At 31.1% G+C, this 25130-nt stretch overlaps 1 protein-coding gene across 9 annotated transcripts in view; it reads left to right on the plus strand.

Annotated features, from left to right (window-relative positions):
* Positions 1-25130, plus strand: part of LOC142324667 (polynucleotide 5'-hydroxyl-kinase NOL9-like) — an 81405-nt gene that overhangs the window by 44878 nt on the left and 11397 nt on the right. For 5 of the 9 annotated variants that reach the window (XR_012756350.1, XM_075365540.1, XM_075365539.1 and 2 more), the window contains exons 4-7: positions 134-347; positions 6091-6233; positions 10391-10640; positions 12848-12990. Coding sequence is in view for 7 of the 9 variants with exons in the window: in XM_075365540.1 (XP_075221655.1) it covers positions 134-347; positions 6091-6233; positions 10391-10640; positions 12848-12990 (750 nt within the window). In the remaining 2 variants the exon portion in view is untranslated. Of the gene's footprint in view, positions 1-133; positions 348-6090; positions 6234-10390; positions 10672-12847; positions 12991-18563; positions 18590-19258; positions 19294-23601; positions 23775-25130 lie in introns of those variants that run through there. The other 4 variants (XR_012756349.1, XM_075365541.1, XM_075365542.1 and 1 more) reach the window with 4 other exon arrangements.

Genomic DNA, 25130 nt, shown 5'->3' on the forward strand with positions numbered 1-25130 from the left:
CATTGTGGGTTTATTGTTCACTATAATAGAAATGTGCAAGTTAGTAATATCATGATAATATAATTTGTGATGTACATGTATTTTTTGTCATTCATATATTCTTTTGTTATTGTTCAATTCTTTGTTATTCTAGGATCCAGGACTATTCTTTGTGGTGGTAGTGGTGTAGGAAAATCTACATTGCTTCGATATCTTGTTAATCGTAGTTTGTCATCTTGGGATAAAGTTTTGGTGATAGATTTTGATCCAGGACAGTCAGAATTCACAGTTCCTGGATGTGTATCTGCATTTCTTATTAATACACCTCTTTTGGGACCTAATTTTACTCATATTTCAAATCCATTAAGGTTAGTTAAAATAATTTTTCTTTTGCTATTAATAAAACCCATGAAACAAAATAATTTTTTTCAGAACTATTGTTGAAAATTGGTTTTTAAAAATATTTCTGTTAATATTTTCACCATTGTTCCTTTCTCATATGACATCCTTCAAGAATATAAAACTGTACTTTCTGCCACAAATCAATAATTAAATTATGTATAATTTTGTATAGATTTGGGGATTGTTTTTTTAACCTAAAACAAAAGAAAGTTACATGAATTCCAATTCAATAAAGTAAGAATGAGTGAGAATATGTACAAAACATTTAAAAATGAATATGTGCAGACACAGACCTGTGTAGAAGGGGAAAATTTTCAAATGAAGTAAACTCTGTTAACGGTTTCTTACTACTGAAAGTTTTATTATATTAAAAATTAATCTTTAATATTTTTATATAATAATGTTTTTACTCGAGGAAACTTAATTTGCGACAGTTTAAAAATTCAAATATTTTACTGTTTGTATTGGTTATATTTATAAGTAGTTCAAATTATTCACTATTTACTAAACAACTTAGGCAAATGTTGGAGCACATCTGAAAAAGTGAAAGGGTGAGTTTTTTTTTTGTTTTGCATTAGGAATAATTGTTGTGGAAGTAGGGTTAGAAGGTTTTGTACTTCTAAGGACTCTCTTTTTCTGTTTGTCTCTGGAACCACCCTAAGGTATTACTTTTTAGAGGATAAATGAAGATGATGTTTATGAATGTAAATGAAGGGTGAGTTATATATAACATAGCAACTTCATAGTAAAATCTAGAGTGTAGTGATAACTTTAAGTCAAATTGAAGTGAATAATCAACACTACATCTAGATATTTTTCAGATTTCAATGGAAATATCCATTCGGCGTGACATCTGTATGTATGTATCTTGTATAACTAAAACACGATTAGCCGTAGGATATTGAAGTTTTGGATTTAGGACTGTTACAACATCTAGTTGTACACGCCTTTTGAATCCAGTTGACTGAACCAAAAATATCCAAAAAAGCCCAAAATTCAAAAAACCTATTTCTTAACTTCAGTAATATTAGCCCTTATTGAAAGCTTTTCAATGATGTATCATAAGTGGTACTTATTTTCATTAGTTCCAGAGTTATAGCCAAATGAAATTTTAATTAATGAAATATTTGCATCTTATAAGGGGAAGACACATCAGTTCAAATCAGACTTCATCTACTTTTTTTAACTTATTTTTTTTTTAATTTAAGTATATTGATTGTAAAACATTTTTACAATAAATTATAATTCAACAATAACAATTAAATTTTTTTCATATATATATGAAAAAATATCAGGAGTTATTAATGGAATAAAATTTCATGTACTTTTCATTTTTAAAAAATGTGTTTATGTAATTTAATAAGTGTATAAGTAAGTCATGTGGTGTCCACATCATATTTGGTGAAACATCTGATTAATAGTTTTTTTTTTTTCATTTTGTTGATGGTTACATTGTAATAATTTAAGAAAAACATAGTGTTAGATAAAGACATACATTTATTTAAAGAGTAATAAATGGACTTACTCTATCCTAATATTTCAAGTAAGGTTGTAGAATTAATAATTAAATAAATGTTTGATGTTAACTAATATTTTAGCAGTTGTGTAAATGTTCACTTTATTAAAGAGTTGGAGGATCATACCTCACTTTCAAATGAAATAAGTTTAAATGAAGTGAAACAAAAAATGTGTACATAAAATTTGATAGGCGTACAAGGAAGTCATGTGATGTCTACATTAGATTTTTTTAATATGTCATCAAGTGAAGGGTACGATAAGAACACTGTGGACAGTTAGTTATTTTTTCATCAAATTACTCGCAGAACACCCAATGTTGTAAAAAAATGTCAAGAGTGCCAAAAGTTATTAATGAAAAAAAGAAGGAAGATGTATGTAGTATGTATCCCCAAGGTACTGGGATTGAAATCTCTGTAGTTCAAGTGAAGAAAAGAATGTAACTGCGATGTGATATTGATAGGCCAACCAGTAAAGTAGCTAGCTGGTTATTGACTATCAAAAAATAATTTTAATTTTTTATATTATTCTCATTATTTTGTATTGTAGAAATCTGTAATCATGATTTTAAAAAACAGATTGTACTGTAATTGAGGCTATACAATATGTATTCCAAACAATAAATTTAGGTTCAACATTCAGCATAAAACATTACAAATTAAATAAAATGTAACATATACTACTGTTTCTGTTCCCAACATAATTTTCTTGTATTTTCTTATCTCTTCGCCAACTTTTTCTTCGGTGAACTCATATTCCTCTCTACCTTCTTCCATGTCCTCGAAATGAAATAAGTCTAAGATGTTTGGCAATATTGTGAAGCACAGTGAAGCTCATTGTTAGTTTTGGTACCTTTTCTAGTGATATTTGCATGCAGTTACCAAGGATTGGGAAACTGTTTGAGCTGACCATACACTCTTTCTATTATGACTGTTTCTTTAGCTTGTTTGCTGTTAAATCAATATTTAATGTTGCCTTCAGGTGTCTTGAATGGCGTGATCATCCATGGAGATATATTGTTGCCAGAGTTGCCTAGCAAATAAGCAGTGGCGTCACATTGAGAGATAATGTCCTGAATATCACTCGTCTGTATTCTCAAACAGAGCCCTGCCACTCGGTGCTAATGCTTGTACACTTTTCCTCATCACACGTCACCTGAAAGTTTATGCTGGTGTAACCCTTGGAATTAATATATTTGTCCCCAAACATTGTTGGTTTTTTTTTTATTTTTATGTGGGTGCAATCTAATGCATCAAAAGTTTGTAAATGATAGTACATTTGCCATAGTAACTTTGCATTATTTATTTGTTGTGCTCTACTGGGAAAATAAATTGAGTTATAAGCTTTTTCAAGAATATGACCCATAACATTGTTACTACTTTTACATGTTGTCACTCCAAAATCTTCCGCCATTCCATTCTGAAATCCAGCTCAGCAGTGTAACATAAAAATATTTCCAGGTGATTTCCAAGGGTTACTGCATTTCCAGAGTTTCATCATATATTCACTTTATTCACAGGCTTCACTTTATTAACAGTGAAGTTTTAACTACCTTTCTGGAAAAACAAATTTGCAACTTCACACCAAAGTTAGTTACCACTTAGAAATATTGTAGTGATAGCATCGACTCCTTTTTATTTACTTTACCCTTGTACAGTCTCAGATCAACCATTCCTGAGGTGTGCGGTTAATTGAAACCCATCCACCAAAGTACACATCGACGCTCTAGTATTCAAATCCGTTGAAAAGAAACTGCCTTTACTAGGATATGAACCTTAGAACTCTCGACTTCAAAATCAGCTGATTTGCGATGACAAATTCACCATTAGAACCACCCCAATGGGTTGTACTTAGATAGCAGTGGTACAACATACTGCTATCTATAAAAGTCCTTGATCATCCTCCTCAGGTGTGACTAGTAAAAGCATTTTTGATATAGATTTTGTATAAGAGTGTTTCACACTAACAATACTGAACTACAATTTTTATTACAGAGATGGGTAAAAATAAGCGAGCTAAATATATATGTGTGTGTGTATATACGTTATGTAATTGTCAGTTAAATGAAATTAGATTATTGTTTGAATGGTATGAAAATGTAAAATTTTATTAATTTATAAGTATTTATATCATGCCGTGATTAAATACTTGCATTTGAAGGCAGTACGCCTTTGCAAGTTAAAACCAAGTTGAACGCTGTTTATGGGGACTCTGTCCTATTATTTGTCACTGTGAAAAGATGAGCAGCTGAATTTAAACATGGTCATATCAGCTTGGTTGATGAGCATTTGGGACAGCCAAAAACTGCAACCACTAACGATATCGAAAAAGTTCACCAAATCGTACTGGATGACCGACAAATTAAGGTTAGAGAGATAGCAGAGGCTTTGGGCAAATCAAATGAAGATGTTTGTCATATATTAACTGAAGAATTGGATATGTGTAAGCTATCCGCGTGTTGCATGCCACATTTGCTCATTTTGAACCAACAACGCATTTGAATGAACATTTCCAAGGCCCTGCTGGAACAGTTTAAGCAGAATGAGTCAGATTTTTTGCATCAATTCATAACCGTAGATGAAACGTGGATCCATCACTACACTCCTGTGATGAAACAACAGTCAAAACAGACTGCAAAGGGTGAATCTGCTTTGAAAAAAGCAAAGACTGTTCCATCGGCCGGGAAGGTGATGCCGAATTTTTTTTGGGATAGTAACGGAATTTTGGTTATCGATTATCTTCAAAAAGTTAAAACACTAATGAATGATACAGTATTACACATCATTACTTGAAAGCTGAAGGCAGAAATTACATAAAAGTGACCACATTTGTAGAAGAAGAAAGTGCTTTTCCATCAGGACAATGTGCCTGCCCACACTTTGATGGTTGTCACGGTTAAAATTCATGAATTGCACTTTGAATTAGTTGATCAATCACTGTATTCACCAGATCTGGCCCCGAGCGACTTTTATTTGCTTCCTAACCTTAAAGTTTTGCTTGGAGGAAAAAAGATTTTCATCGGACAAGGAGGTTATCGCATATATAAATGTCTGTTTTGCAGATAGACACCAGCTACTATTTGGAGGGGTTAAAGAGGTTAGAGCATCGCTGGAAAAAGTGTATCGACTTAAAAGGAGACTTTGTTGAAAAATAAAACCATATTTGACAGAAAAAATGTCTTTCTATGTTAGGCTCAAAATGTTTCAGACAACTTTGACACAGAACTTGACGTAGAATTTTGAACAGTGTTTTAGGAGGATGTTGAAAATTAGGAGGGTGGTTAATAAAGTATAAAATGAAATGAAGAAGTCTTAAATAAATAGAAGAGAAGAGAAATTTCTGGCGAAATCCTTTAAGACGATGAAATAGCAATGTATTAAGAAGATTTTAAGGTTAGTTAATTTTTATAATAGAGGGATGAGTAAAGAGTGAAAGCAGTAGAGGAAGACAAAGATTGGACTGAATATGTAATATATTATTTTTATTATGATTTGTATTATTACAGTATTTTTTTGTGTGATATTACATTTTTTATTGTATTGGTGACAATAAGCTGATTTACACTTTCAGTCAACTTAACGTTTTTATGTGATCAGAGATGTGTTTTGGTAGTGTGTGAAAACTGCCCAACATGACTAGGATTCAAATCTAGAATCTATTATTATTATTATTATCAAAAAATGTAAATGTTGTGGACATTTATATAATAATAGTATTCTATAAAAATAAACTGAATCATCTCTACATTGGTAGAAAACATAAAATAAAATTATAAAATGAAAAAATTACATAGTTTATATAACTGCTTTACAGTTTGATACATCCAATATACACTTCTAGATTATTTTTTGATGGTTATTTTTTTAATATTAAAAAAATAAAAATGTTTAAAATTGAGACTCACTTTCGTAGTAGCTGTAAATATTCTTTCATAATTTATTTTTGGCAATGATCTAGTCTTATGCTAATTGATGCTGCAAGTGGCATTGAAGATGGCTAGGTAACCAGTGTAACATGTGTTCAGATTAGTATATTAATTTTACAACTTATGCTTATGTAAAATTTGCATGTTGTAGTTAATTTCTTTGTATACACATCCTGTTTCTATTTGGTATGTGAAATGAAGTTGTGTTTTTTCTTTATTTCATTGTCTAATTTAGAAGTTTTTTTATAATGTTTATATTTTTGTTTCAGATCTTTCTTTTACGGCAGCGTTGATGTTATCCATAATCTGAAGTTTTATTTTATTTGTATTCAAAATGTGATTGATTATTGTAACTCCCAGGAGGAATTGAAAAATATCCCTTGGTTTATTAATACTATTGGATATAATAAAGGTAATATCAATTAACAACAGTATCTATAACCTTAATTTTATTACTGTATACAGTTTATATTATTATTATTATTATTTATGATTTGTACAATCACTAGGATACATGAACAAATTACTTTACCTTCAGCTTTGCTTAACTTGCAGTGATTTATGAGAAGGACTGAATCTCAAATAGTCAAGATTTGATTATGAGAAGGATTGAATCTCAAATAATCAAGATTTGATATGTACAAACTACTCATTCTGATATTTGGTTTTTGCTCTTGTGAAGTTATGATCAGTTTCCAGCCTAATTGCTTTGTACAGCATGATGTCATTCTAAGATATGTACTTCTAACCGTTTAAACCACAAGTTGCTATTATTGATAACTTGATTAAGGGATTCATGCCTCAAACCCTTTATAACGTTCACATTTATTCCTATTTCTAAAAAAATGCTTCTTAAATCAAGAAAAATATAGGAACATTGCTGTATTAGCAATTCTTTCAAACTTTTTCAAGATAGTTGTCTGTACTGGACAACTGAAGTTTATTTTTACGGACACAGATATGAAATTGATGAGTTTGGCTTCAGACCTGTGAAGTTTTTTAAATTGGTCCACTCATTTAATAAATATTGTTATTGATGCTTTGGATTTGAGGACAAAGTGATGCTGCTATTTCCAGAAGTAAATAAATATTTTATTCCAGTTGAATGTAATGCTCTACTCCGTGGATAAAAAGGATCTGGTCTGAATTTGCCTATGTGGGTCATAAGTGATTGTGGTAAAATCTTCATCAGAGCAGGGGCAAATGTACAACTAATTATAAAAAATTATAATAAATGTAATTAAAGTTCATTTCGACTTTAAAAGAACAATTTTTATAATAAAAAAATTATTTGAAAATATAAAATAACAGTATAGAAAGAACTAATGTAAATTATTTAACTACGTATTTGTACTCATTAAACAAAGATGCAGAAAAGTTTTTATTTGTAATTTTATTGACTGGGTAAAGATTTCTGTGAAAGAAAATTTCTTTACCTTTGTTGTAAAAATTTGTAAGAAAATCTTTTAGATTGGTCATTAATTCAACGTTTCTCAACCTTTCAGTATTTACAACCCAATTCTTAATCATAATTTTCATTGTGCCCCCCTCTCGTACAATAATAATGTATTTTGAAGCTAAAAATACACTACAACCTTAATTACAAACTTTCAAGAATAAGTAAATTTATTGATATTTGGTAACACCGATCCCCACCGCATTGACAAAACCAAAATTGATGCCTCTATATTGCTCTCTGTCTTATTTCCACCATATCAAACATTCTTGCAGTTTTGCGAGAAGGAACTTCTCGCAGAAGGAACTTCAAGAATGTTCGAGAGAAACTGTTCCAGTTTGTCTCGAACATTCTTGAACGTCTGCACAAATGTGTATAAATGCTGCATCTTGTTCAATTCCAGCTAGTCTCAGTTGAGTCCTTCTATTGCTATCAAATCTTATCATCAATGTGTATGTTGTAATTTGCATGTTAATTGCTATTCATGATATGAAATATTCACAACAATACATTTATACATTTTTAAGTGGGCAGAAGCGAGCATTAGATGATAGTGAAGCATCAAAACGTACACAGATGAGTATGGTTCTGAAAATAAAATTGAGAAACACTCCCAAGAACACTTAAATTTTGGGTTTACCATTAATGAAGTAAATGAAGAAGAAGGCTCCTGTGTGTAATTTGCTCAAAAATTTTGGCAGCAGACAGCATGAAACTTAAAATAACTTAAACAACATTTGGAAACACTTCATAGTGAGTAAGTTAACAAACCCTGAGAATTCTTTGAATTAAAATTAAATTTGTATGAAAAGCAAACAACATTTAAAAAAAAAACTTTGTGAATGAAAGCTTTATTTGCCACAGTTTCATATAAAATAGCCAGATGTAAAAAGCCTCATGCTATTGATGAAGAGCTTATTTTTCCAGCTGCAGTTGAGATTGTAGAAATTATGTTTATAATTTTGCCAAACAATTGCAGTTCATACCTCTATCAAATGATACTGCTGCCTGTTGAATTGGTGATATACCTGAAGATGTACAACATCAGCTTTTTGGAAAGTTGTGTGACAAATTGTTTTCAATTCAGCTTGATAAGGCAAAGCAATAAATATGCTTGTCTCATTGCCCATGTTCAATTTTGTGATGACATGTCAGCAGTAGAACTACTCTTCTGCAAACCAATAGAACTCAAAGCAACAGCACTCGCTTTATTTGCTAATTTGCTATCTTAAATGATTTTATACACAAGGCAAACATTGAGTGAAAAAATTGCGTCAGAATATGCACCAATGGTACTTATTCAATGTCTGGAAGATTCCAAAGTATACAAGCACTTGTGAAATAAAAATCTCCACAGTGTATCTGGATACATTGCATGATCCACAGAGAAGCTTTGGCTTCCAAAGAAATGAGTCCTGGTCTGAATATTGTGTTAACATTGGTTGTAACCATAGTAAATTATATAAAAATGAAACTCCTAAAATCAAGAATCTTTTCTGCACTTTGTAAAGATATGGGTGCAGTACATTTAGCGATATTATTTTATTGTGAGGCAAGATGATTGTCACATGGAAAATTTTTGCAATGTGTTTATGAATTAAAGAGATGAAATCATCATTTTTCTAGAAGAGGAAAACTGACCAGAAGCCGAGAGATTTCAAGGTGGTTTATTTGTGATGGAATTCAGCTACTTGGGTGACATATTCAAGAAATTAAATACTTTGAATCTTCAACTCCAAGGAGCAAGTACACATATGTTGGATACGAGTGATAAAATTAATGCTTTTTGTAAAAAATTTGAATTTAAAGTAAACACCTTAGAAATGTTTACAGATGTGGATGAATGTGTTAAAACTTACAAGGATGAAGAACAGCATGTGAAAGTTGTTTTTGTAACTGTTGAAAATCATGTAGCCATGCTGGCAAAGAATTTTAAAAAGGATTTTCTTGCTGACTATACCTTGATAGCAAGTTACAAGTGGGTTAGGGATCCATTTCTAAATACTCCTGAAAGGCGCTCAACTGCCGAAAAAGAAATCTTCATAGACTTCATGGTAAGTGGAAAAACAAAAGATAATTTAATAATAAATTGCTCTTTGAATATTTAGCAGGGGTGGATGATGAGTTTTCTGCACTGAAAACAAGAGCGTTTCATATACTATTACCATTTTCAAAACCTACCTTTACAAAACTGGATTTTCTGCTATTGCTGCTTTGAAGACAAAATATAGATCTCAGCTAAATGTAGAAAAAGAACTTAGAATGTTTATTTCTAATATTAAACTATCATTTGAAAAACTTTGTTCTGCTAGGCAGGCCCAAGGGAGTCATTAATAATTATTAAACTTGTTTTTAATTTAGTATTGATAAATTAATTATTAAGTACATTTTGCAGTACTGATACAATCCTATTTATAAGTGCATTATGTCAGTGTAAATGTGTATTTTATGTCAGCTGTATTTTGTTTTGCTTTCCTTTCAGTAAATTAATACATTTTTTTAATAATATTTTCTTTTCGATATGCTCACGTCCCCCATTTAGTGTTAACATGTTCCTCCTAGGAGGCACACTCACAGGGTCCTACACTGCATTAATTTGTTAAAAATAGCAATGGAAGTGAAAATGAAATATCAATAATAATGATAATAAATAGAAAAAGTAAAGGATAAATGTAAAAAGTTGATAATGAGATTGGTTGAGCCATGATAATATCACAAACTGTACTGTAAAACGGTACTGTAAAATGAGAAAAGCAGCCTTATATATCGGATGATTATATATAGATACTAAATTGTCATTCCATGCACATTATATTGCATTTCATTTTGTTTTATTTTCAAAGATGTTACTGTCTGAGACATTTCAGGTGTTAATGAACCATTAACATCTGGCTGCATAATTATACATTTTTGTCTTGGGCCATTGTGAAACAGTTTATTATTTTACATTTTTATCAGTTTAGTTTAAATTTATATTTTCTTGGTTAAAAAACTTCTAGTTTATGTAAAATTAGACTGATAGTTACTTGGAAGTACATCAATTAGTAATGATATATAAAATTGTATTGCTATGATTTTGTTTTCAAATAAATTTGAATTATTTATTTTTACAGGGATGGGTGTTCTTATTGTGTCAAGTATGATTAAAAAAGTATCACCGACTGTTCTTGTACAGATTGAGTCACAACATAAAGCTCGTAACTTTCCTGCTTTATTAGATCCTGAGTTTGTTGAAGATAACATTTTAAATCTCTGTGAACATGACCCAAAAGTTCTCAATTATGAATTATTACCTATACCATCAGCTGTAGAAAATATAGGGTTTTATAAAAAGAATAAAAAGAAACAGCAAGCACAGACTTGGTACGTTTAAGAAATGAAGGATTTAAAAAATGTAATTATATCCTTTAATTGTTGAAGCCTTGATTAATATATTTTTAAACTCACATTTATAAGTAAGAATGGTTCTCTGACTACAATGTTATAAGAAAACTATTTTTTTACAAAATATTTTTTCAGCAACAATTGTGGAAATCACCAGTACATGCAGACAAATATTAGTGAAATGAGAAATCATTTTTTGAAGTAATTTATAATTTTTTAACTGTATTATGACTACAAACGTGTTTCTACATCTATTTTAATAGCAAGATATGTTGGATGAAATAACTGATGTAAAAATGTCTGATCTTGGCTGAGAATCAAACCCAAGACCAGCTTGCTAATCAGTACACTGGCTACAAAATATGATAAATGAAATAAAGGGGAAATACAATATTAAATATAATATTAGTCGATACAGCTGAGAGATTAAGATTGTCTTTTGCTAGTGATTTTAATTAGCTTAAAAAATGTTAAAAGAAAATTTAAGTAAATTGTTGATATGTTTTATTATATTATATTTATTTCAGTTAGCTTTAATTTCATGCAAGTTTTACTAATTTATTAATATTAAAAATATACTACATCTTAATTGGCTTTGGCACCTATTTAATTTTGTCTAGTTTGAACTTGAGACAGTGTCACTAAGTTATCCTGTGACCAAAGTACTGGACGATTCAAAAAGGATTTCTCAAATTTAAAAGCATATGAAAATTTATTTAGATAACTTACAAATTCAGTTGAGGTCTCATTTTGTAGCAAAACACAAAGTTTTGATTTATATAGTTTATTAGTTTTGAAGTATGCCACCAGTATTGTTAAAAATGGATACATTTACTGGTGTGGAATGTTCTCACTGTGTGTTTTGGTTTCATGATTTGCAGTCAGCAACTGCAGTTCAAAGTAATTTTCATAGAGAGTAGGGTAGCAAGCTTTCTAGTAAGCTTACAATATTTACTCTTGGCATCAAACCTTCATTGAGACAGGTTGTTCTGTTAAACATACAAAATCACCGGGATGCCCGTGCGTTCCTGAAGCTGCTTTTTGTAAATATTTGCTCTGCTTATAATGTTACAACCAGATTAAAAAATGTTCATGTTGAATTTTCTCCTGCAAACTGCACTGTTGTTTTACAACCACTTGATCTGGGTATTTAAAAGTACAGTACAGATCGAAAGAAAATACTACTCTGTATAGATTCAAATTCAAATGAAAAAATAAATGTCAAACACGCTTGCAAAATGATTTCAGATTCGTGGTCGCTGGTAAAAGAATTGACCGTAAAAAATGTTGGGGAAAATCAAAAATATTTGACTGCACAAATAGCAACCTTGATGAACCTTACGTTGAAGATGATAGTCCTGAAAGGGAGGGTCTTGCAGGATTCAGCAGTGAATTCTTTAGCTCTTATTCAAAAATCAGTGACATTCCAGGACTATTTTGGCATGGATGAAATGAAATTATGTTGCAAATGAAATAAGTGACAAAGAAGTTGTAGAGAACATAAAGCCTATTTCTGCTACATCTGTTTCAGTTTTAGTAGCTTGTGATTCAGAAAGCAGTGAAAATGAAGACGATAAATAAAATTGTCTCCGATTGATGTAAACACAAGTTTAATAAATAAATATTCTCACTTTGTTACCAGATGTTCTGAAAATATTTTTCAAAATGTTAATTTCATTCAAATTTTCATTTTAAATGATGAAACTTAAAAGGCATTGCAATAAAAGATTACAGATTTTTTTAACAGGGGACAATGATTCACTAATTTCTGTTTTGTCTGTAATGAGTTTTCCTTAATGTTGTACTGGTATCATTTAAATAAATCAAAAATTTCATTTTGCTTGTTTATTTTTTAAGATTTGCTACTACATAATTAAATGTATAACGAAAGGATCATAGCGGTCCTGGTGATTTTGTTATAAAGAATTCAACCTGTGTACTCATATCTTGATACCTTTCATAAAAAAAATTTTTGTTACCTTGACTATAATCTGTTTAAAATATGTAAATTTTTAAATTATAAGATCTTTATACTTATAATATCTATAAGTAATACTGCTGATTTAGAATTTTAGATTGTATTTGGATAATTCATTTACAAATTTAATATTTACCTGTCTATAGTATAATTGTAGAGTATGTCTTGCAGTATATTTTATTTATTAATATTGTTTATTTTTGTGCAGGGTTAGTATTGCTAATCTTCATATTGGAGTTTTGAATGAGAATTTGACAAAAGAAGATATTTTGGATGTAATGAATGGAAATCTGGTTGCTCTTTGCCATAAAGCTAGTGAAGATGATCGAAGAAATTTGTGTCTTGGTTTTGGTATGATTCCTTTTTATTAACTTGTTAAAAATTCTGTTACATTTTTAAAAATATTTACAAATTAAACATCTCCCCTGGACCTGACAACATTTGTCTCAGTATGCTGCTGTCACACCTTCCTTACTCGGCACTACAATACCTATTGTAGTGCCTTAAAGATACAATACCTTAAAGATGGTAGTGTAAGACAGACAAGTTTAAATATAGGTATATGTTATTCCTATATGGGAGCATAATGTAGCCAGTCAGGTCATCTAACCTTTCAGCGTGTGATTTCTTTTATATTTGAAAAGGATGTTGTCAGTGTAATTTAAAAGCTTCTGTGTATGAAATTTGACATGTTTAAAAATTAAATAGATGAAAACATTTGCTATTAATTACTTTCATGTCTGCGCTATAGCTTTAGAAGAGATAGTATTGTAATTTTTATAATTTGGGCATAGGCAGTTTTCACTTTATCTTTATGTTTTGACACCTAAGGTATCCAAAAAACCCAAAAGCTGGATGGAAATTTTCTGGATGTTCGTATATATTTTCAGTGTTTTCCTCTAAATCACATTATATCTCCAGAACTACTACACCAATTTTGACCAAACTTGGTTAGATTACTTCTATATGTGATGCCATTAAATTTTCAACTTAAAAGGTCAAGGGGGTGTGGCTGTAGGCAAGGTCTCCCTCAGTATCTCGAGATTTCACCTAATTAAGGTCATATTTTTTTTAGGCACATTTGTTAATAATTAAAAAATAACAATATTTGCAAAAAAAGCTTTGAAAAATTGCACCCCATCCCCAAAAATGCTCTAAATAAACTAGCAGCTAAGTGCTGTGTCAATAGTGATCTCCCCTTTTACCACAAGGAGCACTAATGTACAGCTGCTGTAGTCTGCTATGTTGTGGCATCAGAGGTTAGCAATAGAATTAAATAAATGAATAATATTTAAAGTGTAAAAAAGTATTTAAAGTAGCTGCTAGTACTGTCACACCCATGTGAATGAAATACTAAATGTGCGTACACTGTAGTTAGAATTATTAAATTAAATAAGCAAAAAATATTTTATTTAAATAAAATGATAAATATTTTAAATTAAGTTGTGTGTGTAAGCTGTGTGATAGGAAAGTTATACAACTGTGTGGTCAGCTTTTTTTGTAAGTCATGATCTCATAACTACAGTGGTTATAGATGACCTTAACCAAGACTAAATCATTCCCAAAACTGGTACAGAAATTACCAAGAATTATGAAATCCCATGCTAGGCTTGGTAAGGAGAGTATGGAATGAAGTGGCTTTTCACAGAGTTGGAACACACTAGCAAATTAGCATGTAAAGCCCACTGAAATACAGATAATGTTTAGTCCTACAACTGACTATATTACTCTATTCACCGCAGTTTGACTACGCAATGAATGTCGTTACTCTTAAAAGAAAACATACTGATTAGTTCTGCTTCTACCTTAGATACATTTCGTGTATCACGTTAATGGAAATAACATAACGTAGTATAAAGCAGCTAATTGATATTCTCCTATCTGAGGAAAACAATATGTTATGTGCTGTTTATTCATTAGTGATACTGTTCATTATATTTTAAGTTGGTCTCATTCATTCATGTATGAGGGCTGTTTTCTTTTCAACCTCCAATTGTCCATATAAGTAAACAAGAAATAGGCAGGAGTGAGGTATGCACGTCGTGCGATTGCATCATCCCCCTACCACAACCTTTGCCAGTTGCTCCATTGCGTCAGTCAGCCAAACTATAGGCAATTGAACATAGCCGCTACGATTGATGCTCTTGCCAAGTGTGAGTTTAACGTGTAATAGATTTTCTGTAAGCAGCAGGATGTAGTGCTGCTGAAATCCTTTGCAGAATGAGCCTAGTGTGTGGTGAAAACATTATGAGTGATGGTGTGGGAAGTTTTAAGAAGGACGAATGGATTTCCATGATGAAGTTGGGCAAGGATGCAAGCCTGTACGCCTGGTTGAGCGTGTTGATGATTTTGTCGGTGACAAATGGAGGTTTACAATAAATGAACATTCTACAGAAATTTCAAGGTCTTCTCTGTACACAATTGTGACCTGGGATACCGGAAACTTTGTACATGTTGGGTCCTAAAAATGTTGAGTGATAATCACAAAATGCAGCAAATGGCGTTAGTCTTAATGTTTCTCACATATTAAAATAATGAAAGGGAAGAGTTTTTAAAGTTTATCATTACTGGTGATGGGACCTAGATCCAGTATGACAATCCAGAAACTAAACAACAGGCTAAGCAGTGGATGCACACATTTCTCCAAACAAGCCAAAAAATTTCAAACAGACACTGAGAAACAGGAAAACAATGGCTACAGTTTATTGGGACCATAAAGGTGTCTTGCTGGTGGTTTTCATGGAGCAGAAGATAACAATAACAAAGTTTATTGTGAATCTTTACGTTGCCTCCACAGAGCAATCCAGAACAAATGATTAGCATGCTCTCGTCTGGCACGGTTTTGATCCACAACTGCACTTTACCAATGTGACTCAAGACCTTCTCAAAAAATTCAAATGGCAAGTTTTGGACCATCCTTCATGTAGTCCAGACCTAGCACCTAGCGATTTTCACCTCTTTTGAGAATTGAGTGCATGGTTGTACTGACAACACTTCACCACCAATGAAGAACTTCAGGAAGCTGTCAAGATGTACCTTCCCTGACTGGTGACAAATGTCTTTGAAGAGGCATCGAAAAGCTGATGTCACAGTATAACAAATGTTTCAGTCGTTTTGGCGACTATGTAGAAAAATAAGTAAGGTATTACTCAACTTTTAGTAATAAAATCCATTTTTGTTACGTCAATGTGTCTTTTTTTATAACTCATCGGAGGTTGAAAAAAAAAAACAGCCCTTATATTCTATTTTTTGCACATTTATACAATCATAGTATGAATTATTAAATATAAACAGGTTAACTTTTTATAATATAAATAAAAAGGACAATGCTTTTCTTAAACATCTTTTTAAAAAGTGATATTTAATACAGATTGTTTTGCAAAACAGTTAAAGATATGTAATACAATCTAATTTTACTTTTTACGTAATTGTTTAAATAATGAATATCCAAAAGTAAAAACATGAATTTTTGGGATAGGCCCTCTAACCCACCACTCTTAATCATTCCCTGCCCTAGTGTGATAGTTCTACTATTTCTGTTTTATTTTATCTTAGATTAACTTTTGTTTAACTATAGATACCTTATGTTATATTTCTATGTAATGCAGAGCTTTGATGCTTGTTTTTCTTTCAGTTCCTTCTTGATGCTTTTATAGTAAACTTGTTTCTTTACTCAAGAATAAATTGTCTTATAGTTTCTTTTGTGGCTTCTAGTTTTTTAATAAGTAAAAGATTTTTTCTATTTTCTTATAAAATTACAAAATGCTTTTTTTTAATTTAGTTTTTCTTTGTTAGGCTGAACTTGTGTAAGTTTTTTAGGTCTGGAACAAATTGTAAAAGGTTTAAAATATCAATTGTAAAGAAAGCATGAATAATATTTAATATAGTTGTTAAAATTACAAAATTTCAAACTAGTAGATTAAGATTGATTTAATGACCGTTTTGAAAAAAAAAAAGATAATGATTCAAATCCAGTTTCGTAGCAAAACATGACATAACAGACATGACATAACAGTTAATTTAGTAAAAGTTGAAGTATGTATAGAAATTAGACCACCAAAATTAAAAATAAAAAAATACTAATTTCTCCCTAAATAATTAATACACACGTGATGTGTATGTACACACTAAATCAAATGAGCATATCTTTTGTTTGTAATTATTACTTTAGTGACCAAAGGTCATAAGAAAACAATGTAATATCGGTAAAATATTACACACTCCTTGTTAGAAAATATAAATTAAAAATATAAAATGTACAGCGCTTTCAAAAAGTAACTATATTCCTGTCATGCACTAGCACAACAATTGTAATATTAACTAACTCTACAGTAGTTGGTAATTGTTCCCCATAAATATTCAAACATATCTAAGATGCATTTCTTCTTATTCTTGAAGACTCTCACAAGTTGTTCATATGGAATGTTCTTGGTGAAATCATGAATAGCAGTTTGAATTTCCTGGAGGTTGTGATGATAGCTTCCTCAATAAACATTACTTTTTTCATAACCCCAGAAGTACAAATCTGGTAATCTTAAGTATGGAGAATGAAGTGGCCACAAGCCTATAGAAATTATTTGATGGTCTAAAACATCTTGCTGTATGTGCGGTCACACTGTTTTGTTCAATCCAAGCATTATTAATTTCATCCTCTGTAAGCTCTCCCAAGAATTTGTGAATGATTTCATTACAACAAGCTGGATTTATAGGCTGTGAAGAATATTGGGCTGACTATTCTTCTACTGGATGTTGCAGTCCAACCTCAGTCTTCTGGTTATATAGAGGAATTCATGGCTCTATGTGTACATATACCCGGATAAATGAAATTATGACTTATCAGTATAGAAAACAGAAAACTTAGTCCAAAATATCATCAGAATTTTCCACTAGAAAGTCTTGAAACTATTTACAGCATTGAATTTGCTTTCCACAGTCTGTGTACAATAATTTTTTATTCATTTTATACAGTATGAAACTGAGCTTCTTATGAACTGCCTTATATCAAGTAGCAACACTGATGTTTTTCTGTTGGACCAAATTTTGCATGAACTTGTTGGAACTATGTTGTACAGCATCTGTTTGCCTTGCAGTTTTTCTTTATCAAATACTGATTACCTTTCTTCCACTATGTTGATTAGGAACCAGTGTACCAAGAAATCTAATGGAACATTGGTCTTTCACTGTCTGCTCATGAACTTGTCAATGTGAAATGCTTACAGACTTATTCAGTAAGAAATATTCACTGTTCTAAAGTTAATACCATTCTGAACTAGCATGGTCTCAATCATTCAAACTAAATAAGGAACAAGGAACCAGACATGTCTTCTCGTCTTAGGTCACTAGCCTGACTAGCTTGTAGAATCAAACTCCACACAATGATGGATTACCACCTTGGACGAAAACATTACTTGCAGTGCACAGAATATAATCCCTAATCCATAATGATAGGGATCTTACAAAACTACTTAAAAATAGGTAATAGCTATAAAAAAAGTAATGAAAAAAATCACAAAAGTTAATTTATAACAGATCATGATTTTTTAAGTGCCTTCGTTTAAAATGTATTTATTAGAACTGTAGAAAACTGTACTGTAAAAAAAGTGTATATAAAAACCTAGATGGCTTTGAGGTACGAGGCTCAGCTGATAAATTTTGTACACTAGCATGTTACACGGTGACAAAAGGTACTATCGAGTTGGCCATGACAGCACATGATAGCTAAACTCCCCCCCTACAAACCTACGATAATGCATTGAAATCCATGTATTGGTTTGTTCTCAGTAGCAGTTAAAATGGAGTTGAGTATGCCCGAATGTCAATACAGTTAAAATAGCCGCAGTGGTCGAATTTTTTACAGAAAATGTGAATCCTACGAATATTTTTCATCGTTTAAAAGTGGTTTATGGTAGTGAAACTGTTGACAGGAATACTGTGAATAGGTGGACATTGAAATTTCATGAATGTGAAGCTGATAAAGCAACAATTGAGGACGCACCTTGCATTGGACGACCAATTTCTGTGGCTGACGAGAAACATTGAGAGGAGGTGGACGATTTGCTTCAAAGTGACTGGCAAATCACCCAGCAATGCATCACTATTCAGTTAGGCATATCTAAAGAACAAGTAGGCCATATTATCGAGCAATTGGGTTACCGTAAAATCTGCAAACTCTCTGATGATTCTGCAAGTTGAAGTTTGATCCTATTCTACATCCACCATACTTGCCTGATTTGGCTTCGAGTGACTTCCACTTTTTCCCTCAAGAGGGATCTCAAAGGTAATCATTACACCACTGATGATGAGGTGACGGAAGCTGTGGCCACTTGGATCTTGCCAGAAGTTTTCAGTGACAGAATGAAAAAACTTGTCACACATTGGGAAAAATATATCAGTGTAAATGGAGATTATATTGAAAAATAAATACTGCATTTTATAGCTAAGGTTATGCACTTTTATTCATTTTTTATTTCATTCCAATATCTTTTTTCTTTCCCGTGCTATGCATATACGAGGGTAAGTCAATTATTAGTAGTCATAATATCGTGTTGCTATTAGTGGTAGTACTGTCGTATTGTGTAGATGATGCATGCGTGGTTTAATTGTTATTATGTCTGTGCAGGTTTGATGCTGCTAGGTTAGTTCCATTATCACTGCCCTACCGTTCACCATGGCTGCTCTGCTTTCTGTTTGCACCAAAGAAGAGCAACGTTCAGCGATCCGTTTTTTGTGGTCAGAAGGTGTATCACAGGCCGAAATTCATCTAAGACTTTCGGTACAGTATGGGAAAAGTGTACTGCCGCAATGGAGGGTCTACGAATGGATTGAAAAATTCAAAAATGGTCACACAAATGTTATGCTTGATGAAGGAGCCTGACGACTGTTTACCACCACAAATTAGGAAAACATTGAGTGTGCACATAACATGGTTTTCTTAGACAGACGAGTAACTATTGATGAAGTGGCACATTGTCTGCAAATTAGTCCCGGTTCTGCCTACGAAATTATCCACAACAGACTTTGGTTTCATAAAGTCTGTGCAAGATGGATCCCAAAACAACTTATACAGTTGCATAAACAAACGCACTTGGACATCTGCCAAAAACATTTGCATCACTATGGTAACAAACAGGGCATCTTCTTAGACAGAATCATCACTGGTGACGAAACATGGATGTATCATTACGAGCCGGAGAGTAAATGGCAGAGTATGGAATGGAAACATCCAAATTCGCCCTGCAAAAAAAAAGTTCAAGACCCAACCATCTGCAGGAAAACTGATGCTTACGGTTTTTTGGGACTCACAAGGCCCAATACTGGATACTGGAACATTATGAGGAAGGGGCACGACAATAAACAGTGCGCTTTACAGTGAGATGCTCACTGCCAAGCTAAAGCCTGCAATTCAAAGCAAACGCCGAGGATTGCTGTCGAAAGGTGTTGTGTTATTGCACGACAATGCCCGTCCACATACTGCTGAAACACTCCAGAAACTCAACTTTGAAATACCGGCTCGTCCTCCGTATAGTCCTGATCTTGCCCCTTCTGACTACCACTTGTTTGGTCCACTCAAAGAGGCATTAAGGGGCCGTCGATTTTCCTCGGACAAAACAGTGAAAGAAGTGGTGCATTCCTGGCTCGCAGCTCAATCGAATACCTTCTTTTATGAGGGTATCAGGAAGCTTGTGCAACGATGGACCAAGTGCAATGCAAGGGGACTATGTTGAAAAATGATGTACATGTAAGTTTCGTATTTGTATTGCAATAAAATTTATAACTACACTGCAGATAATAATTGAATTACCCTCATATGTGCAAAAATTTTTCAGCCAAGCCTTGTATGTCATTAAAAAATTTTTGAAGAATTGTGAATTATAATGTTGCAGTAATATAGCTTCTAAATTTAGCCTATAAAACTAGATCATCTAGTTGGGTACTATTATCAATATTAGTTTGTAAGAACAAGAGTAGTAATGATCATTATTACTCACTCAAAACCTACAGAGTAAGGTTAATAAAGTAGATAAAAGGCATACAATTTTACAAAGACAAGCATTTATGAATTACAATCTGCTATTATGTATGTACATATTAGTTAAGCACCATTATAAGTTTAGAAAGTGAATAAATAAAATGAAAATCAGATTATCTTGAGATTTTAAGGGTGTTAGTGTTTTCACATAATCTTGCTTCTACGCTTGAATCAGAACAATATAAGATGAAAATACACATCTATTCCAGCTTGATAGCTAGTGTGTGCCGATGAAAAACTGGTATTTCAATTTTATTAAAGTTTTATTAATAAAAAGTGGAATAACATTTCCATACTATATTATTTGAATCGTTTAGAACTATTTCAGTAGTTCTAAAAGATTCAGCTAGTTTTTCTTAGGAAATTTTTTCCAGTAGATATTCTTCATCAAATTTACTTTGCTCTAGTTCATTTGAAATTAAACTATGGATTGCAATGGCTGGGGATCAATCTACATCACTTATCTTCAACTGATTATAGTTTTGAAAAAGCTATTGTACAAGTAATGTGTGGTGCGAGTAGGAGAACTCATTCTTTCCCTTTTTCCAGAAAATGTCTGTGTTTCTCATTAGATCTCTTTTTGTTTGTTTATAAGGTACTTCTAATTTTTTATAAATTAAGGGGTAATGTAGGAGGTGAGATAGCTAAAAGTGAAAGCTATTATAAAACTAGGTAGACTTTTAAAAGAAGTATTGCTGTTCCTTGGAACAGCACTACTTATTGGTCAATGTCTCAAAAAAAACTTTTTTTCTAACATTTTAGTTTTTTAACTGTTGCCTGGTACTATAAGAAATGCCTGTAATCTGAATCAATTTAAATAATTTAAAGGAGCGGATCTTCCCCTTTACAATTGTTGAGGTGGAAGCATTATATTCAGTGATGATTTAGTCTAAATGAAACAGTTGTCAATTTTAAATTTAAATGGATCTTAATATATTTATATTTGTAGCTGGTCAATGTCAATATTGTTGGGAATTGAATATTGTTGGTTGGTGTGTGTGTGTGTGTGTGTGTGTGTGTGTGTGTGTGTGTTGGGAATTAAAATTTTTACTTCCTTGTACAAAGTAAATGAAGTATTGTGATCGTGAAAATTTTCGGTTATCAGATTTCAACGGAAATATCCATTTTGACCATACCTGAATCCATTTTGACTAGTTTCTGCATATCTGTACATACGTACATGCGAATGTATCTCGCATAACTCAAAAACGATTAGCCATAGGATGTTAAAATTTTATGTTTAGGACTGTTGTAACTTCTAGTTATGCACCTCCCCTTTTGATTGCAGTTGACTGAACCAAAAGTGTCTGAAAAAGCTCAAAATCCAAAAAAATTGGATTTTGGACTTTTTGTTAACTGCAATAATAAGCTCTCATTTAGAGCTTTTCAATGTTATATCATAAGTGATACTTATTTTCATAGGTTCTAATGTTATAGCCAAATAAAATTTTAATTAATGAAATATTTGGATCTTACAAGGGGAAGGCACATCGGTTCAAATCCAACTTCATCCCCTTTTTTTTAACTTTTTTTTTCTAAATTTAAATATATTGATTTATGAATAATTATTAACCTGTGATTGTAAAAAAAAAATTACAATAAATAATGATTCAATAATAAAAATAAAAATATCTGAAATGGACACCACATTACTTCCTTGTATGCCTATTACATTACATATACACATCTTTTTAAAATGAAAAGTTCATAAAATTTTATTTCATTAATAATTTCTGATATTTTTTGTATATTTTCTTTTTATTGTTATTGAATTATTTTCTATGTGTAAAACGTTTTTACAATCACAGGTTAATAATATTATAAATAATAATATTATATTATAAATATTAATAAATATAAGTAAATAATATTATAAATATTATAAACTAGTACTAATATATTATTACTAGTAGTAATAAATTAATAAAAATATATTAATTTGTATAAATATTATTATATTTATATATATCAATCTTAATATAGTAGATATTAAGTACGAGTATATTATAAAAAGAAAGAAATATATTAATAAATAAATATATTTACATAGAAAAAACAAAAAACCATTGATGTTCCTTCCTCTTGTAAGATCCAAATATTTCATTAATTACAATTTTATTTGGCTATAACTTTAGAACCTATGAAAATAAGTACCACTTATGATATATCATTAAAAAGCTCTAAATGAGAGCTTATTATTGCAGTTAACAAAAAGTCCAAAATCCAATTTGTTTTTGGATTATGGGCTTTTTTGGACCAGTCAATTGCAATCAAAAGGAGAGGTGCACAACTAGATGTTACAACAGTACTAAATCCAAAATTTCAACATCCTACGTGTAATCGTTTTTGAGTTATTACAGACATCATGCCGAAACTAGTCAAAATGGATAGTCAACATCCTATGGCTAATCGTTTTTGAGTTATGCGAGATACATTCGCATGTACGTATGTACAGATATGCAGAAACTAGTCAAAATGGATTCAGGGATGGTCAAAATGGATATTTCCATTGAAGTCTGTAAACCAAAACCTGTGCTTTTACAAAGAAGTAAAAAATATGAAAAACTTTCATAATTTATTAATGAAATAAAATTTTATGTACTTATTTAAAAAAAAAAAGTTATATGTAATTTGATAGGCATAAAGGAAGTCATGTAGTGACCACAACAGATTTTTTTAATTTTTATAATAATTGTTGATCTGATACTCCTACCTAAACTTTTACTTTTTTGGTAATATATTTTCATAAGCAACTACAGTATAATCTTTTTCAATAACAAACAGGGTACTAAATTTATTGACATAGCAAATTGTTTAAATATAGTGCATGCTAAATTAATTATCTGCTTTATATTTTATATATATTTTTATGTATGGCATTACTTTGTCTTTTTTGTTTACTTATTATGTATTTACATTGCTGCTGAAAACAGGTCTAAAGATTGATAATATCTAATCTCAAAATAATGGAAAAGTAATCTAAAGTAATGGAAAAGGTGCTTTAAATTTTAAGAGCTAGAAAATTAACAAACATAATTTATCTGGTATTTAATTATCAAGTGGAAGCACATTATGGTATGGAGCACACCATTCCTAAATGTTTAAGGTTGGTAACATCAGTTTATGCACTGGCCAACTGAGGCTCTATGTATTGCTCATTATAAGATTAAATGTTTGGAAGGTAATTGTAATGCCTTCTTGTCTTTAGTTTTCTTTAATATAATCATTTAATTGGTCGCTTTATTTCTGGCCATAGTATAGTCCATCCGAATGGACTATATATATAACATCCTGTTCACAGAATCCAGACTAAAATTGACACATTTCCAGTATTTTAAATTTGATAAATATTATGATTTATATAGAATAACAAACCACAGTAAGCAATATTGAAACCACAGTAAGCTTCAGTGTGAGTTTTTGCAGACAAAAGTCAATGAAAAGCATTATTGAGTAATAAAAACCTCTTGTCATAGAAGCTACCTTGATTTTTTGTGTTAATATTGAAATATATTTCACTATGGTGAATATGTGCCATTCTATTATTCTGATTGTTATTTTTCAGAGGTATGGTAGTGATGTATACATGTTTTAACTGTCATAATGTATGCCAGAACTGTTGCCTTAATTCTTATGATGTGCAAAGAATGTTTGTACAGCAAGAATCACTTATTAGTTTCTCTTCTGATAAGTATTTTTGACACTGTATGCAGTTTTTTTATGCTGTAACCTTTCTGTACTTGTTTCATAAAGTCCTAATCCTGCTGCTGGACGTTGTTCTTGAAGTTCTGGAGAAGTTCATGATGTTAAATGGATATTGTCTATAATATTTGGAAATTTTATCTGTAACAATGATTGTCTTTCATTAAGTTTTGTTTGGATGCTTAAAAAATTAACATTACTTCTTCATGCTTTAAATTGAAAACACAATTTGCTATGTTTTGCATGTTCTTAACATCTTTATCAGAAAAATACAAAAAAACACACTAAAGTGTAATATTTTTAGGCATGGTAAATGAAAAGTTATCATGGATGTTAACTACCTCTGGCAATAAATGGTTGACCGATAGTATTAGCCATCCAAACTAAGTAACACTAAGTATAATTAGAGTAAAGGAAATATCTTAAATTTACTACAACTAGCTATAAAGAGAAGACAGTCCATGACCAGTTATTTAAAATACAAAAGTAAAATTTCTGGCAAAGAGATTGTAATTAAACAAAATCAGATAATTTATAAAAACTATTCTAAATAGTTTTACAGATGTAAAGATAAAATATAGAGAATTCATTTCAAGCTTACAATAAAATAGTTATAGTCATATATTTAAAAATCTTAGCTGGGAATAGTACTGGCTACATTTTAACACACACATTTAAGTGTGTGCCTTTTTGACTGAGAATTTAGCTAAAATATGTATAAAGTAATGAGTAATAATTTAATCAAATTAAGTTTTAGATT

This window comes from Lycorma delicatula, chromosome 5 (genome assembly GCF_047948215.1).
Source record: "Lycorma delicatula isolate Av1 chromosome 5, ASM4794821v1, whole genome shotgun sequence".
NCBI classification, from domain to species: Eukaryota; Metazoa; Arthropoda; class Insecta; order Hemiptera; family Fulgoridae; genus Lycorma; species Lycorma delicatula.